Source organism: Durio zibethinus, chromosome 6, assembly GCF_047325235.1.
Source record: "Durio zibethinus cultivar Kanyao isolate XHJ-2024 chromosome 6, ASM4732523v1, whole genome shotgun sequence".
Taxonomy (NCBI): domain Eukaryota; kingdom Viridiplantae; phylum Streptophyta; class Magnoliopsida; order Malvales; family Malvaceae; genus Durio; species Durio zibethinus.
The window spans coordinates 13,194,120-13,208,025 of NC_143167.1; the positions used below are offsets into that span (position 1 = coordinate 13,194,120).

The 13,906-nt window shown below is 26.0% G+C and overlaps 1 protein-coding gene across 1 annotated transcript; it reads right to left on the reverse strand.

The window, feature by feature from the left end:
* Window positions 1–6,147: 6,147 nt before the first annotated feature.
* On the reverse strand, window positions 6,148–9,719 carry LOC111285876 (7-ethoxycoumarin O-deethylase-like). Its single transcript, XM_022875521.2, has 3 exons — window positions 9,137–9,719; window positions 7,207–7,668; window positions 6,148–7,080 (listed from the first exon to the last, which is right to left on the reverse strand). Exons 1-3 carry the CDS (start codon window positions 9,644–9,646, stop codon window positions 6,460–6,462), a joined length of 1,593 nt encoding a protein of 530 aa, XP_022731256.2. The 5' UTR covers window positions 9,647–9,719; the 3' UTR covers window positions 6,148–6,459.
* Between the last annotated feature and the right edge of the window lie 4,187 nt (window positions 9,720–13,906).

The following is a 13,906-nucleotide window of genomic DNA, read 5'->3' on the forward strand; positions in this document are numbered from 1 at the left end:
GTGATTAATGTGAAGGGGAAGTGGTAGGGCAAAATAATGTCAAGCCACGTGATGCCATCGACCTTGTTGCATTTTTCTTTTGCGCATCCAAGAAAAGAGGTTGTTTAAGCTGAAGGGAAGTTGATAGAATTGTTGTCACAATCCTGCTTCTTCCACTTCTGACTTCTTTATTTAACAATGATTTTTAAACAAATTAATTTGCTAACGAACTTAAATAATTTCCTTGACATTACATGTACTTGAATTTTTTTCCTCAACCAGTATTTGTGTTTTTTTGTTTGAGAAATGTCTAAAAAAAATAGAATTTCATACACCGTAAATGTTATTTTTAATTCTAAAAAAATTAACATATATATTATTTTTTAATTAATTTTTATTTTTTAATGATATCTTAAAAATATGTACAATCAACCAACTTCATTTATAAAATTTAAAAAATTTACTAATAATAATGAAATAATTTCTTTAAAATTTGGTTAGAAAGAATATGAGATTTTTTACCTAAAATCTTATTTTTTCAAATGTAATTCTCACATTTGGTTCATAAGTATTTGATTCTGATAAATAATTTAAAATTTTTAATAATGTCAAAATGTCCCAAAATCATAAACTCGCATCTTTCTGTGATTTTTTAAGATTTGAAGAAAATTTTATTTTGTCCTTACCTCAATAATATATTTTTTTAATTTATTTTATCTTTAAAAATTAATGTAAGTGCATACCCATTATGACAAGAAAATTGACATTCATAGACACAATTTGAAAAAGTGCAATCTTTGCTACAAGATTAGACATCTGATGCTGAAAATGACTAGTAAAATATTACATATAATAAAAATAATATTTTTAATGAAACAAACATAGTGGATAACTTCAATTTTTGGATTTTGAATTTTTTTTAAGTTTAGAAAGTACTACTTTTTTATATATGAAACGTAATAAATTTATTGAAATAATAAAATAAACAAAATAAATATTTTCATATCAACTATGTTTCTTATATTGAAAATGTAGTAATTGAAGCAATTTTATAAAATAAATATTTCTAATACCTTTAACTATATTTTTTAAGTCAGAAACATAATCTTTAATACAAAGATCACTTTTTTAATGCAAAAAATATAGTCATCAAGTAAACAAAGACCACATTTCTAACAAAAGAAACATAATGTTTATTAAATGACAAAAACTATTTTTTAAAATAATAAAGACTTTGTTTCCTATATCAAAATTTGGTTGATAATCTATCAAAAACCACATTTTTTTATTTCAAAATGTGGTTGATAATAAATAAAAATTTACAAAATAAAACTTACATTTCAATGCAATATAACTTACTTTCAAACAACATTGCATAGCTTTAATCAAACTCTTCTTTTCTATTTCAAAAAACAAAAATCAACTTTTGTGATTTTAGAGTCATGCTATTCATTTTATCTTATCTTTATCAGTAAATAATGAGTCTACTTTTTGTTTTGTATGATCTGTTCTACATTATTTATTTGATTCAAATGTCTTATTGTTTTATTTGTTTGGATTTCGTTTAAATTTTGATTGAAAAGTTGTTGATCTATCATGTGTGTTTTGATATTGGTTTTTATTCTTGATCCATAAATGTTTTATTGTTGGTTTTTTATTTTTTGTTAGATGTGTCTTAGATTCAATCTACCAAATGCACATATTTGCTTTGACACATGTTTTTAATATTAACAAAAATCTTTCTTCTAAACAATTATGACTTATTTATCAAAAAGAAAAAGGTGCAATTGATAATAATACTTATTTTGTAATTTAATTAGATGAAGACTATATTTCAAATACGGGTGAGAAAAAATCAAGAAAACCAAAAATTGATTTGAAATCAGTGTTTGGTTAGGTTTGGATCGATTTTTTTCTTATTTGATTTAAATCAAGCTCGGTTATTAAATGTATATATTGAGTTCGTATTGAATTTCAGATTAGGATGTAAAAAACTGAAAAATATCAAACTGAACTAAATTAATATTTTTATTAATTTTTATATAATTTTAATTTTTTATTAAATAAAAATAATTATTTTATATAAATATCTATTTAAATATATTAAAAATCTTATTAAAATAATATATAAAAAATTTAAATTTTAAAAAACAATGAATCGAACCACTAGAACTCAGTTTGGATCGGATTGAAAGGTCAGTTCGGGATTTGAATCGAATTTTAAAAATTCATAATAATATGCATTATTCTAAAAAGTCAAACTGAATCTGATTAGATCCTAACCATTATAACCACTAGTTTCAATTGTTGCTTATTGTTGTGTGACATCAGTAGGGATATCAATTTTACCCAAATTCAATTGGAAACTCGATATTTTATCCAAATGGGGATAGCTATGAATATTAAATTTTGAGAATAGGGATGAGGATAGGTATGGGTATGATTTTGCAATACCTCTTGAGTATAGGGATAGGTAAAAAAACCCACCCCACACCAATACTCAATATATTTATATATAATTATAAATAGTTAGTAAATAAAATTTTTATCAATATTATAACTTTTTATTTTAAATTAATTAGCTTTATATATAATTATATATAATTAATAAATAAAATTTTTATTTAATATTATAAATTTTTATTTTAAATTAATTAGTTTTTAGGGCTACATCCTTTTCACTATTTTATACTTTGATAAAACTAAAGCTATTTCCTATTTTGCTCTTTTTTTTTTCTGTAGAAAATTTTCTTTAATCCTTATTCTTTAGTTGTCTAATTAGGCTTAAAAAATTGAATCCGAAAAAGTATGTGGCTCTACCTCTGTTGGAGGAGAAACCTAAAGAATCCAAAGCTCTTGCCAATTGAGAGTAAGCTTTACTACCACTTCCGTTGTGTTTGTTTTATATTCTTTATTCTTGCTAATAAAAATATACTATTTATCTAATCACATAAGTTATTACATAGACTATTTTTTTACCTAAAACATAATAGAAAAGTCATAACTAGTATGATAACAATGGGAGACTAAAAGATAAGAGGAAGTCAGGGATAAAATTGATGCATTTAACATCTTTTCATGTTTGTTCCTATTTTTACATTTGCTTCATAATATAATTGGAGATTTCCCACTTTTTGTTTCTTATATAATTTTGCTTGTTCTAATCATCATGATTTATTAAGCAAAACCTTGGGATCTTAATGGAAGAAAAACTAGAGAGGTTGGTATCATAAACACAAAAAACATGAAAGACTTTATTGTTCCAATGACGGCCTAAAAGGGTGTAGTTTGGTTTTAGGGTTTGAAAATCACTAAATTTTGTAAAGACAAAACAATTATTAAAAATATCAAAAGTATTGTTTTGTTCCCAATGATTGAGAATTAGGATGGAATGAATTTTTAAATAAAAATTTCTACTTGAATTACTTTTTTGAATTATGCTATAAAATAAAAAAAATCAAGTAATTTTTTTTTAGTTTTAATGAAACTTTTTATACGTACATGCTTTGATTTTTTATTTTTAATCAATTATTTGTTTAGTCAATATATTGTGATAAAGATAGTAGTTTAATTTATTATGAGTTCAATTAGATCTTATAGTTTGAATTTATTGTGAGTTCAATTGGATCTTATTAAGATCTACTAATTTCGTAGAATGTAGTGATTTAATTTTTTTCATATTTAATTTTTTTAAATATATCTCTTACTTAGGCTATAATGGAAAGTAACAGTTCATTAATTCCTATCAACTTGCCTACTAAGTCACTTATTAAAGTTGAGGATAATGAACCCAAAACTCTTATGTCAAACAATGAGGAAGGAGATCCAACAGTTGGTAAAGAATTATTGAAATATAAGGTTTGACAACATTTTAAGAAGATCAAAGTTGATGGAATTAGTAAAGCGGAATGCAATTATTGCCACAAAAGGCTTAGAGGAAAAAGTACAAATGAAACAAACCACCTTAACTTGAAAAGCACTAAAGAACTCTTCTAAGATCAGTTTGCGCTTCCATAATTTTATCCTTTCCTTTAAAATAGAGATTAGATGTCCCTTAAGATATGGATTGAGAGGTTTCCCTCTTTCAAGCCATGGTTTAAAAGGAAGTTTTTGCTTCAACCACATAGCTTTAACATGACTAAAATGTCAAGAAAGCTTGTGATAAATCATGACCAACTATTTATAGTTGGCACCACTTACCTTTGCGAGGGTACTAAACTTTGCTAAATACAATAATTTTATTTTATAAGTTTGTTTTACCTTATTAGTCTTATACTTGTTATATTTGAATTTTAGGTTTGTCTATGTGCCTTCTCTACATATAACAGTTGCTTTTTTGAATGAGTTATTGAATTGCTTGTTTGATTGCAATATTGATTAAAAATTATCCACATTGACTATTGATAATTGTTCTACTAATGATGCTATAATTGACATCATCATGACCAAGCTCAATTCTAGATGGAAAGTTGTTTCGCATGCATTGTTATGCACATATTTTGAATTTGATTGTCCAAGATGGGTTAAATGTTATGGGTGATGGAATAGAAAGAATTGGAGATACTGTTGCCTTTTGGATAGCCACACCAAAAAGGAAACAAACTTTTAGAGAAAATGTGAAACTATTGCACATTGATTCTTCCAAAAAGTTAGTCTTTGATTGTAAGACTTGATGGAATTCCACATATTTGATACTTAGTGTTGCATTGATATATAAGGATATTTTTTATCATTTGCTACATCGAGAGCCTTTATATACTATTGTATTAACCAAACAAGAGTGGATGCTAGCTGAGGAGATTTGTGAAAGGTTGAAGATGTTTTATAATGCCATTAATGCATTTTTAGAGAGAAAATATCTGACATCCAATGTTTTTTTTTTCCACTGATGTGTAAGATCAAACTTTATTTAAACACTTGACTTCAGCTCCTATTGAAACTATTAGAAATATTACCACAAGTAAGTTATATAAGTTTGATAAATATTGGGAAAAAGTTCATGAAATTGTGGGAGTGGCTACTATCTTTAATCCAAGATATAAGCTGAAATTTTTACAATATTTCTTTCCCTAATTTTATGAAACATCAACTGATTTTGAGATTCAAAGGATTAAAAACCTTTGTTATGACTTACTGAATGAATATGAAAGGTTTTCAAGACCTAAGAATATGTATTATGGAGATGGAGTTTCATATAATGTCTCACAGGTGAATAATCTTGTTAGTCATAACTTCCTTGATGGATATGACTCTTTTGTTAACAATTCAAATGATTTATTACCTAAATATGAGTTAGATCATTACTTGGAGGAGAAAGTTTTGCCTAGAACTTCAGATTTTGATATATTTTCTTGGTGAAAAAGTGGTGGACTTCATTACCTAACTTTACAAAAGATTGTTAGGGATATCTTGGTTGTTCTGATTTTCACAATAACTTTAGAATCTGCTTTTAGCACTGGTGGTAGAATGGTGACTCTTCATTGTAGTAGGCTTCATGCAATTACTTTAGAAGCTCTAATGTGTGCGCATAATTGATTGTTGAAAGATATAGAAGTTAATAATTTAATTGAAAAGAATTAGCGATTTCATTATTTTATTATATTATGTATAACTTTAAATAATATTTTTTTAGGTCTATCTTCAAAAGAAAATTATGCATATCGTGGCACTATTTTTGATGATTCTGAAATTGAAGAAGAGTTACAATAGTTATATATTACATACATTGATAAAAGAAATTTTATGTATTAAGTTTAAGTTATAATACACCTAACCCGGTTTAATTGAGATAGTTTTTTGGGTTCAATAATTAATCTGATTTTCTTTTGAGTTTTTCAATGCAATTTGAACTTGGTTAATATGAATCTAAATTAAACTGGTTTAAAATTCACTTGTTGCAATTTAAAAGCCATTTGTGTCTTTGAATTGTTTGGGCCTTAATTGGATACTTGAGCTTTCAGCTTGGTTTGGGTTTTAAAATACTATTTAAAGTAAAATTTTTACATATGCATTGTTATCATCCAAATAAAAAAGAAAATTGCATTAATTATTATATTTTATTTCTTAAATATCATTTTTATCAGTGCCGTAGGCATCATTTAACATAATAATAATAATAATTAAGAAGAAGAAGAAGAAGAAGAAGGGATAATAATGGAAGGGATATCAATTTATTTAGATTAGGTTGATAATTAAATCGCGATTGTTCCATTTAATTTTCTCATAAACTCATTGATCCCAAACAAAATGAAAATAAAAAAAGAATGGGCAAAAACACAAAAGTATGATTGGTACACCAAATTAGACATTCAAGAGTATATTTAAGGATAGAGAAAAGAACAACAAGCAGAAGTCCATGATTTATTGTCATATATCTAACATACGGCATACGAATGCTACCAAACATTCATTTCAGCACCCTTGCATACAGCATAGGATATACCACGTAATTTATTACATGGGTGGTGGTAGGCTAGTGTTCTAATGCTCATAAACGGAAGCTTGCAGTCGAGGTTTGGGAGTGCCAAGCAAGCTCTTATCTTTCTGAATAGTAAGCCCTACCCTCTCATTCATATCATTTAGAATTCCAGGAGGAGAGTCCCACTCGAAAGCATGGAGCAATGCAGCCAAGTAATAATGCACCATCCGATGAGCAAGGGGCCATCCAACACAAGACCTTCTCCCTGTCCCAAAAGGCAAGAGATTAAAGTCTTGACCCTTCACATCTACGCTTGACCCAATGAACCTCTCAGGCTTGAAGTCTAAAGGATTTTCCCACACTTTGGGATCCCTTGCCATTCCCCAAATATTCACATAAACAATGCAATGCTTCGGAATATGATAGCCAGCTACCTCACATGCCTCATTGGTGCGACGAGGGATGATGAGTGGAATTCCAGGGTGCAATCTAAAAACTTCTTTAACAGTTGCTTGAAGGTATGGTAGGTTTGGGATATCACTCTCTACCACAAACCTGTTCTTCCCGACTACTTGGTCCAGTTCCAGTAGCAGTTTCTTGAGTATACGAGGTTTCCTTAGGATTTCTGTCATGCCCCATTCCACGGTGCTTGAGGTAGTCTCTGTTCCTGCCATAAAAATTTCCTGCCAAAATAGGATTAAAGAAGAACCTCCCAATAACAATATTGCTACATGCTTTAATTTGTTGCACTAAGATGTACTTGTATTTTAAAGGATATAATATATGTATATAGTGTTGTAAATACTTACAGAAAGCATTCCTTTGATGATAGCTCTTGAGAAGCGTTCCAAACCATTTTCCTTGTCATTACTCTTATAATTCAAAAGAACATCCAACATATCCGTCTTCTCATTGTTGTGTGTCGTCTCAAGTTGAGCTTTTTCCTTCTCCGCCAACCTTTCCTCAATTATCTTCTCATAGAAAGCATCCATTTGGTCAAAGATCTTTCTAATTTTTCTCTTCAAGCCTTGTGGATCTAATGGTTTTGCAATTGGAATGAGATCGGAAAAGTTTGGGGTTCCAATCACCTTTATCATCTCCCAAAACATCTCTTTCATTTTTCTTCCTTCCGGCTTTGAGTTGTCGAAAAGGCTTTTGGAGCAGACAAAATTACTCACAAGGTTGGCCAATGCCGTAAAAGCTGATTCTGCAATGTTCACTTGAATGTTGGACTTTGACAGCAAGTACAAATACTTGAGCAAACCATGGACCTATCAATATACATAAATATGCCAGTCAACAACTTAATTTGCAACCTTAATTAGATTACTTTGGATTTCAATTTTGGTATATATAAATTTTATTGTAGAACTCATGAAAACATTTCATAATTATTTCGAGCTTATCAGTTATTAGATACCTATTGGTGCTGAATTACTTTGAAATATCTATATAAAGTAATAATTTTTTAGTTCATCCTTTTTATTATACCCTCTCAAATACACAAGTATTTTAATGTTTTGATCGTTTTTAACTTTTAAATAGTACTTGTTTCAACACCTAAGTTTTTTTTTTTTTTTTTAATACTTAAACCAAATGAGATATAAATTTCAATTACACATATATAAACATTTTGATTAATTTTTTTAATCAGAATTTACAAATGAATTGAAAATACAATTTATTATTATAATAATTTCAAATTAAAATAAATTGATATCAAACTAACATAAAAATTTTACAAATGAATTACTTAAATAAGTAAAACAAAAACATAAAGTAAATTATAAAAAATTTAAATTAATATATTAAATAAACAGAACATAAAGCATAAAATTATTCTAAAAATAAAAAAATGTCTCCAACATAAAGCCCAATAAAAAAATATCATTAAATATCTTTAAATGGTCCCAAAATACAACTTTCACTCTTTCCTACGAAATGTAAAGATTATCCATAAAAAATTTTAAAAAAATTTATTTAATGTCTTTTGTGTACATATGTCACCATTATGTTAATCTTTATGCAACTTTTAATGTATTATTATTACTACCAAGGTAAAGATTCGTGCTCTGCTTTAAAACTATATGATTTAAAGATTTTTTTTTAAATGATCAAAATAATTGAACAAGTGTCTGTCTTACATATATTACTATAAAATACTTTACCATCATAAAAATAATCAATATCTCAAAAGACTTTGACATTTATATATATATATATATATATATATTATATAAACTATAAACCTATAAATTATTTTTAAAAAAAACCATAAATCTATAAATCAAAATCCAAAAATTAATTAATTAATTAATATTAAATTAAGTATATATATAACTCAACTATAAACCTATAAATTATTTAAAAAAAAACAACTATAAATCTATAAATCAAAATCCAAAAATTAACTAATTAATTAATATTAAATTAAGTTTACCAAAATAACTTTACATATCTACATGTAAAAACTCTCATCTCAATCATTGGATTTAAATTGCAATATTTAAAGTACCCATTTCACTTCAGATTTTTTTTCAAACACACGTCTTCACATTAAACGATGTAGACAATTTTCATTTTATGTTAGATTATTATTATTATTATTATTATTATTATTATTATTATTGATTTTAGATTTTACACTCATTCTTACAATCTATACAACAAACCACTCTTTTAAATTCATATATTCCCAAATATGATTACCATAAGAAAATAAATTGATATCGGATTAACCTGTGTGGTACGAAGTGATTCAAATTGTTCAAAGGCCTTAGGAGAAAGTAGTTCAGTGATCAAGATTCTTCTAAGAGCCTTCCACCCGGGACCATAGGGTGAGAAAACGATGGAATGGGCATCATATGAGATGACTCGAATGGCTTCGGTTATGGTCCTACTAGAGAACATCCCTTCCTTTTCTTTCAGGACTTGGGCTGCCATTTCTGGTGATGATACTACTATGGCTGGCTTTATGCCCATGTTTACACTGAAAAGTGGGCCATAGATCTTGGCGAGGTGAAAGAAATCTTCATGAAGATGATGGCTGAGATGTGGAAGGCTTCCAAGGATAGGCCAACCAACAGGGCCTGGTGGTGCATTCTTCCAGTTTTTACGTTGACCACCAAAGAGTATGGGAATAACAAAATAGGAAGCAATCGACATTGTCGCTGCTAAGAGCATGAAGCCAGAAAGAAAGGAATAAAAACAGTCCTTAAGGCTTAAGATGGAAGAATTCAACAAATCCATAACGGCAAAGTCGATCCCTTCCCTTTGGCTCTAACTATGTATATTTGGAGGAAGAGAAGGTTGCTGTGATTGTGAAATGTATGGGAATCTCGTGTTCTTATTTATACACTGAAAAATATTATACATCCGTCAATAGTTGGATTAAAAATTTAAGGGAAATTTTTTACAGTTTTAAGTAAAAAAGCTATATATCCTCATAGTATCATTTTAATGACTATCATGTGATATATTATGAAATGTTTATTAAAAAAAAAACTTATTTCAATTTAATGTTTAAACTCTGAGCCAAACAAACAACAGTTACTACTGTATTTAAATTTGTGAGAAGTCGACAAAAGTATTTTTTATCTGTTTCTCGTGATTTGATTTACCTTTGAAATCTAGCAACTGGTAATAACAAGTAACCAGTTTTGAGGGTAAAAAGTGAGGTTACGTGGCCTTTTAAATTATGCAGTGGCGAGTTTTGTTTTTTAATTTTGAGGGAATTAAAATAACATTTTATAATAATTTTTTTAAAATATATTAAATTTATTAATAATAAAAAATATAAACATATAATAATAAAACTTACACGTTAATATATATATATAATAAAATAGATATATTAAACAATTGACTTATGATTTCTAATTATAAATCATTAATAATATTTTTTATAAAAATAAAATCATTATTTTTTTACAATATTAACACATTATTTTATTATATTTAATATTTAAATTATTAAAATACAAAAATATCAAATATAATTTTTTAAATAAATTAAATTTTAAAACAATAAAATAAAGATTTTGATACATAAATTAAAATTTTCTAATTTTTATGATATTTTAACATTATAAAAAATAAAAATATATTTAAATTAATAATATTAATTATTTTAACATGTAACAATTTTCAAATAAAAATGAGTATACAGAACAAAATAAAAAAATTAATGAAAAAAAAAATCACAAGTGAATATTTGTTAAATCCATTTTAGTTATTATAATAGATATATATATATATATTAAACTTAAATTTACATGTTTATGAAAATATAATGTTGATAAATTTATTATTTATTTTAAATTAAAAAGTATTTATAATAAGTAAATACAAGTTAAATAATTATAATTTTTTGAAGTTAAGAATTATAATATTTTAATACAAATAATTTTTGTTACTATATATCCAATATAAATACATAAAATAAAGAATAATATATATCTACGTTTGAAGGGCCAAACTAATTTTTTATAAAAAATTTTCTATATTATGAAAATTATATATATATATATATATATAAATTTTAAATTTTTGGGGCATGGGCCCTGGTTTATTTAAAGCATCCGTCCATGGACGAGTGTTGAAGCGCGGCTGAAAATGAGACTGCGGCTAGTATTTCTTTCACGTTGGTATAAATTGATGTGCCTGGTCATACATATGAAAACTATTTGATTAGAAGAATTTAAAAAAAAAAAAAAAACGATTCATCGTATTAGTGTTTTGTCCAGTTTTATGGATCTTTTGATTTTTGTTAGTCTTATTCTAATTTAAAAATTTTATTGTAAATTAAAATGATTTTTCATGCCTTATACAAATTTACATTTAATGTGTATATATATATATTTATGTAATTTATAATCGTGTAATGTTATTTTCAACTAAATTAAGTAGATAGGGATTAAAAAATTAAAAAAAAATAAAAAATTGTAAATAATGGTAGCCAATTTTCTTTAAATGTCAAAATGTTTTAATTTTATTCTCTTACTTGTAGGCTAAGGTTTCAAAATAAATAGAGTAACTAACGCATCATTAAAAAATATAACTAACTTACAATTTCTATATTTTTTATGAAGTTATTGTCAACAATTGAGTACCTATACACAAGTAATTAAGTATATACTAAGTAATCTTTTATTTTAAGAAATACTTTTTCCTTTTAAGTATTAAAATTTGAGAGAAAACGATATATTAAATAAAAAGTATTTGGTCAAAAAGCCTTTTTAACATTTTCTGTCTTTTATTTTTTTTTAAAAAAAATTTCGGAATTTCATTTTTGTTTTCACTGGCTGCTATGTCCTTTTAGAAAAAAGATAGTTGAAGGCTCGAAAGGGTGAAAAAGGATAGAGAGTTAAAGGGCATGTAACTTCCGAAATCCAAACCCAAGAAACTCACAATTCTATGAATGCGTTTGTCATGGCAATGGGGCCAGAATTGAAATGTGAAAACAACTGTTAACGCCCTGCATTGAGATTGATATATCTATGCATGAATCGCGACGGGCCTTCATTATTTTGATTGGAAAAGGCGATGCTTCGTTCAGTCTTTTTCGTCAAACTGTTGGGGACATAATAACCGGACTTTGGTCTTGGAACAATTTTTTTCCTCTTTCCCCTCTATCCCAAACCAATATTTCTCCCACTTGACTGTAATTTAGTTAATCCTTAACATTTGATTTTATCAATGAAAAATATATAAATTAAATTAAGCAGCATTCCAAAATTGATTTAGTTAGCATTGTAACCTAGGGCATTTGAGCATTTGATTAAATAATTTGTGTATATATCTTTTTATTTAAAGAACAAGATTCAAATTCCATTCTTCAAATAAAAAAAAAAAAAAAAAAAAACTTCACCAAGGAAAATGTAGGATTCAAATTATAAGAATATCATTTATTTTTCAATTTGTAAAGTGCCGTAAAAATTTTTGAAGTTTCATTTTATAACAAAAAATTATCAAATACATTGACATTAGAGTTTTTAAATTTCACAAGCAAAATTAGTAAAATAATACTTATTTTTAAGGTATATTAAAATTTTAAAAATTAAAAAAAGAGATATATGTCAATTTTTTAATTAAAATTTTAAAAAATTTTACTGATAATATATCAAATAATTTCTCTTATATAATTTAGTAGAAAACTTCTTTTTATTTTTTTAATCCTGTTAACAGGTGCCTATAGATAATGCTATTTAAGATTAATTAAGATGCTCTTAAAAAAAATATTAATCCACCATTCCTTAAAAAAAAATTTCAAGGATGGACAATACATTATCTACATAATTTTTTATATCACCATAGCCGGCGCCTAACACTTTTTTTTTTTTTTTTATAAAATTAAAACTAGAAAAAGGAAATCTCAATTGTGAAGCCACAAGAAATTTAGGAACAAATATCATTCCATTAATACCAAATATATATGTGAACAATTTTTAAGATTTTTAAAGCCTCGTATTTTTATGCAGCATGGAAACCTTAATTCCACATTGAAGCTTTCCATGATGAAATTATATTAAAATTAAGGTTGAGTTACTGAATCACAACTCAGAAGAAATTCTTTTTATAATAGTAGATTCAAGATTTGCACTGACAACCTATCTGGAAATTAAAGAATCTTTTCTTGTATGTGTAAATTAATGAGAGTATGAGTTAATCATATAACTACCCTTTGTGGTAATTAATGCATTTATCTGTTTGGTATATTGAAAAAGAAAAGCTTATTTTTTAAGTCCTGCAAATAGAATGTGAAGTAGAAAATTAATGATTGGAAATTTTTAAGTGCTGTTTTTCAAATTAAAATTTTAAGTGGTCACACTTTTTTTTGAAAAAAAATGAAATACAAAAATTATTTATAATATAAAAAATTTGAGAAAAATATGCGTTATTCTATTTCATTCACATCCATCTTCATTTTTTGATATCACAAGTTGGGCCAAATCTTTAATCAATCACCAAGCAAGTGAAAGTGAAACTAAATAATAAATCATGTCCCAAGAAACAACGATTTAATATGATTCAATGTTCAACTTTTTCATATTCATGAATGAAAGAAAAAAATCTATTAATTATAAAGAATTATAATCATATCAAACAAACCAAAACTTAAGCCAAACAATCAACTCATAAATCCATATTCTTATTGTTAGTAGTTTAAAATGTGGTATACCCATAATGGATAACAAGATTAAATTATTGATGCATAAAATTAATTTTATTCATATTTTAAATAATTATGTTTGAACAAAAATCATTATCATATGACAAATTATCATAACTATTTGAATATAAATAGATTATTATTCATAAAAGTTATGATTATATAAAAAGTTATAACCATTTGAAGAAAAATTTATATCTGTCCATTTATTATAAATAAATCTTTTAGTATAACCATTTTCATTACTTCTACTTGGAGAGTTTTGAGGTTTTATTATATCCTAAATATATAATTGCCATTAAAAAAGTATTCTTCGTATTTTAAAGCTAAAATTCTTT

Bases quoted from the DNA above. Each gene is read 5' to 3' on its own strand.
- LOC111285876 (XM_022875521.2), bottom strand. From the start codon at position 9,646: ATGGATTTGTTGAATTCTTCCATCTTAAGCCTTAAGGACTGTTTTTAT. The intron at 7,669-9,136 runs GTTAATCCGATA...GTATATTGATAG, and splicing joins AATCACTTCGTACCACACAG to GTCCATGGTTTGCTCAAGTA. The intron at 7,081-7,206 runs GTAAGTATTTAC...CTATTTTGGCAG, and splicing joins TCATCAAAGGAATGCTTTCT to GAAATTTTTATGGCAGGAAC.